At 41.5% G+C, this 4,842-nt stretch overlaps 1 protein-coding gene across 5 annotated transcripts in view; it reads left to right on the top strand.

Moving 5' to 3' along the window:
• Nucleotides 1-4,842, top strand: part of MEMO1 (mediator of cell motility 1) — a 27,696-nt gene that overhangs the window by 10,247 nt on the left and 12,607 nt on the right. For all 5 annotated transcript variants that reach the window (XR_001482418.1, XR_001482417.1, XR_001482416.1 and 2 more), the window contains exons 4-5: nucleotides 829-941; nucleotides 2,465-2,576. Coding sequence is in view for 2 of the 5 variants with exons in the window: in XM_015408452.1 (XP_015263938.1) it covers nucleotides 829-941; nucleotides 2,465-2,576 (225 nt within the window). In the remaining 3 variants the exon portion in view is untranslated. The remainder of the gene's footprint in view (nucleotides 1-828; nucleotides 942-2,464; nucleotides 2,577-4,842) is intronic.

Genomic DNA, 4,842 nt, shown 5'->3' on the forward strand with positions numbered 1-4,842 from the left:
GTGCCCCCCCCCCCAGCCCCAAGCCTTCCCCCATCCCCCCCCCAGCACTGGGGGTGAAGCCTGAGTGGCTCCCAGCCACTGGGCCTCCCCCCCCCAACGGCCAGAGTGTTCCCTGCGCATGCGCAGGAAACTCTCTCTGCCCCCCAAGTGCCCATGATGTGCGGATTTAGATATCCACGCGGAGGGGGCAACTTGGCTATTAGATATATAGATACATCAAAGGCAGGCCATCCTGATTCTATCTTATTTCTTTACCTATGAATCCTTTTGCTCAAATGTAGCAGTACTTGGAAACTAAAGTTTACCTATATATGAAAATGTGAACATTCATGAGGTGGAACCATGAACCTCTATATTTATTACCATTAGTTTGCCTTTCTGACTGGGACCCAAGGCAGATTACAAATATGATTTTACAATTAAATGTATTAGTAAGTGTTTTGCAAGATATGTTAACATTTGAATCTATCAGCAGAGATTCTGAGTAAGAGAAAAACGTGTAGTTTTGCTAGGATTCTAGAACAGGGAGCATACCCCAAACTATCCATGCAAACATATCTAAGGCAACAGAACAGTTAGTGTAGCTTGCAACTATATCTATTATCGTAACCAGACAATCAGTGAAGGGAAGTAGAAATCCCCTCCTAAACTGAACTATTACACCACAGCTCTGTGCCTTCTAAAAGAAAGCCCGCTTGAACAATTCTGTTTTGTGCATTCTGCAAAACAATAGAAACATGGAAGCTGTCATGGAGAACAGTGAATAGTGGTTTTCTGTGGAGTAGATGGACTATCACTAATACTGCATCTCTCCTATTATCGTTATAGACGGAGAATCTTCATTCTTGGGCCTTCCCATCATGTGCCCCTTTCCCGATGTGCACTTTCCAGTGTGGATATATATAGAACCCCTCTATATGATCTGCGAATTGATCAAAAGGGTAACTGTTTAATGCCATACACAACTCTTATTGTACAGGGACAATACTAGCTTTCGAAGATATTAATTATTCTTCTTTGAATGTTAACTTTCATGTGAAAATTATGGTAATCTTAGACTTTCTACTGATTGCTTAAAATAGGATATGTCACTGAAGGCACTGCCAAGCTTGATTGTTACTTAAGCAAAATAATTGTTCAGAATTCCTCTAGTAACACTTCTTCTGTCACCCTTCATCCTGTTCAATTGATGTCTTGCAGAGTATAAGCTTTCCTGCAGAGCCAGTTTGGTGTAGTGCTTAAGAGCGGCGGACTCTAATCTGGAGAACTGGGTTCGATTCCCCACTTCCCCACTGGAAGCTAGCTCGGTGACCTTAGGCAAGTCACAGCACTCTCAGCCTGATCATAAGCATAGCTCGCCACTCAGTGGTGTGGAAAAAGAGCTACAGCTTCAGCAGCCAAACATTCCCTTCCAGGATCTCCTGGCTGTTCTACACATAATGCCATATGATAATTAATTAAGTTTAGCTTTCCTACAAATGTACAGAATTAACATGGGGCACTTTTTAAAATGTGATTTATTAAACAGAAGTCAAAATAAACATGTTAAATCTGATGACATTCTATTTAGGGTATCTGAAAACTTTCCAGAAAGTTTTCTAATTTTATTTTTTCTGGAAAAATCACTCTGATGCCTGGACCTTAATTTTTGACAGAAAGGAATTTTGTGTATGGATTGAATAGACTCTTGAAGATGGCTGCTTGAGATATAGTTGTAGTAGCATAGGGTGTGCTGTGGGTTAGATGGCACTGCATCATATTCAGTTACTTCCCTAAAGCAACCAATCATTACAATCTGTCAGAAAATCCTGTACCACAGATCCCCTTGTGGTAGCCGTAGGTCTGTCTTTATGGCCAGTTACACCAGAATCCTATTCTCCTATCTACTAGAAGAGCAAGGGCAAAAAGCCTGTTGTAATTTTATGCTTATACAGACTGACTATCTGTGACAAACATGCTGTTCACAAAGAAAATAAAATCTCACTGTTTTGGGTTGCTAAATAATGACACGAGGCCTTAAATTTTGCTGCTGTTTTTAGGAGGTTTGCTGTTAAATTTTATATTAAAAAAAGACAATTATTTTAATTTCGTGAGGAGTTTCCAGAATTTTGAGTTTACAGGTGTTTTATTCATGACCAGGATGATAGTAGGAATATTTTGTAAAAGCTAACAGTAAGTTTTATCGATAAGAATACTCCTAAATAACCTTATTAATTTTAATGTTACACTGAAGTCATTATGTATTTAAATGCAGAAAGTTGGCATTAATCCAGACAGAGCAGGGCAATTGTTTTCTCTTAATACAGTCTGTTATGACGCTAGTTTCAGATTTGTCCCGGTTTGTCCTAGTTTCAAATTAGAATGCATCTAACCTAAAGTTTACAGTGTGAGAGCTTCTAACTTAGTTGTTGCATCTATTTGCTGTTACAGCTTTTTAGTAAAACTAATATGTCCAGCTTTTCAGTTTATGCAGATCTATGGAAGACTGGAATGTTTGAACGCATGTCTCTGCAAACGGATGAAGACGAACACAGTATTGAAATGCATTTGCCTTATACTGCTAAAGCCATGGAAAGGTACGCTAACATTGCATACCTGATTCTCCTGCTTTTGAGCTGTTAGTACTCTTATATTTATTGTCCTGTATCTCCTGCTTCTTTTTCTATCCAACTTAAAAGGACTGGCAGAAATCAATGAGGCACAATTTAAGTTTGCATAACTTAATACAGTTGTAGGATTTAGAATCTTTTCATATTTTCTCACTCATATTTACCTGTATGCGAATGAGAACTACCAAACAAAGAGCAGTGTGGCTGTATTAAATGGAGATGTTGAGAGAATAAGTGGATCTCAGTCTTCTATGCAAAACATTCTGTTCTTTACCCTAAACGTAAGGCTGCACTTCTTCAGTGGCTGAAATACCATTAAGTAATTTGTGTGATGGTACACAACACTTTTCTAAAGTATAGTCTTGAAGTTGCCATTCTCGGGGTATCTGCTTTTGATACTGAGACAAAAAAAAAAAGCATACGTATTGATAGTATGATTTATGGTCTAAAAGTAAGATACTCAGTATAGGTAAAGGTTTCCCTTGCTTGAAAGCCAGTCGAATCCAACTCTAGAGGGCAGTGCTCATCTCCGTTTCCAAGCCGAAGAGCCAGCTCTGTCCGAAGACATTTCTGTGGTCATGTGGCCGGCATGACTAAACGCCGAGGTGCATGGAACACTGTTACCTTCCCACCGAAGCGGTACCTATTTATCAACTTGCAATTTCTTGCTTTTGAATTGCTAGGTTGGCAGGAACTGGGGCCAGAGAGAGGAGCTCACTCCATCACACGGCATTAGGGTCTCGAACTGCCGAGCTACAGACCTTCTGGTCAGCAGCTCAGCGTCTTAACCTCTAAGCCACCACAGCCCCAAGATACTCAGTATAAAAGCCAAAACAAACTTACATGGCTTTTAAAACGATAGAAGAACTGTTGCATGCAGAATATCCCAGATTCAACTCCCAGCATCTCCAGTGAAAAAGAATTTCGGTAGTAGGTGATGTGAAATTCTTGACACCCTGGAGAGCTGTTGCCAGTCAAAGTAAACAGTACTCACCTTGACTCAGTAGAAGGCAGCCTTATGTTAGGCCAAATGCTCTATTTTACTGCAGATGGCTAACTATAATTTTAACGTGAGTTCTGGCCAGCATTTACGGAGGTCTTGTTTGAACCTAGGAGTCCAGTAATGGAGACCACACATGTGTTTTTCTTAAACAAATAATCTTTTACTGAAGGATTTCAATATCAAGCATACACAAAACATCAGTCTCACTTCACAAGCACACAAGTTTCCTTAAGCGTTACAGAAAGAAATAAAAATAGATTATCAGTTACTTGGTGGGAGATAGATGTATTTCGGTTGATACTTGCCTGGTTCCAGATGTCTTGTCTGTTGCAATGGTGATTGGAAGGGAAGGGAAAGGTCCCTGGGGTTAATTGCTCATCCACAATGCTTAGAACGAGCTAGCTATTGTGGGTGAATGTCTCTGGCTGCGCAGCCCAGAGAGATTCAAACAAAGAGCTTTAACTCAAGGAAAGATGGGGGGGGGGTAGAATGTGGCCAGCCAGCAGCCCCGAACTGAAAGCGTGCTGAACGTTTTATAGTGAAATCTCCAGGTTGGTGGCATCTTGCCATACTGTGGTCCCACCTTTCTACAGATCCATCCCATTAACTCTCCTGATTGGTGCATGTGAAAAGGGGCAGGTATACCTATGGTATACCCGGGTGCCGCATGATGGAGTGAGCTCCCGTCTCTAGTTCCAGCTCCTGCCAACCTAGCAGTTCGAATGCAAGAAATTGCAAGTAGATAAATAGGTACCACTTCAGTGGGAAGGTAACAGCGTTCTGTGCGCCTTGGTGTTTAGTCATGCCGGCCACATGACCACGGAAACGTCTTCGGACAGCGCTGGCTCTTCGGCTTTGAAACGGAGATGAGCACCGCAACCCTAGAGTCGGATTCGACTGGCTTTCGAGCAAGGGAACCTTTACCTTTACTTATACCTATGGGAGGGCCAACATTTGAAATTCTATTCTCTATCTCATGGAATGGTATTTGGCTAGGTGTTAAGTCTTATCTTCCTGTTGCTCCTTTGAAGTACAGATGAAGCTGGCTCTCCCAGGCACACAGGATGCTGTAAACAGGATGCTGCTATACAAATGCAGATTCAGTCCATGCCTCCTGACATCTCATATCTCCAGTAATGGGGGATCTTCTTCTCAAAGTTGTTGTTTCTGATCACAATGGCAAACCATCTGCTTCTTGCTCCCACAATGCCTTGCTAGCTGAATGTGTGC

The sequence above is a fragment of the Gekko japonicus genome, unplaced genomic scaffold (assembly GCF_001447785.1).
Source record: "Gekko japonicus isolate JY-2015 unplaced genomic scaffold, Gekko_japonicus_V1.1 scaffold897, whole genome shotgun sequence".
NCBI lineage: Eukaryota > Metazoa > Chordata > Lepidosauria > Squamata > Gekkonidae > Gekko > Gekko japonicus.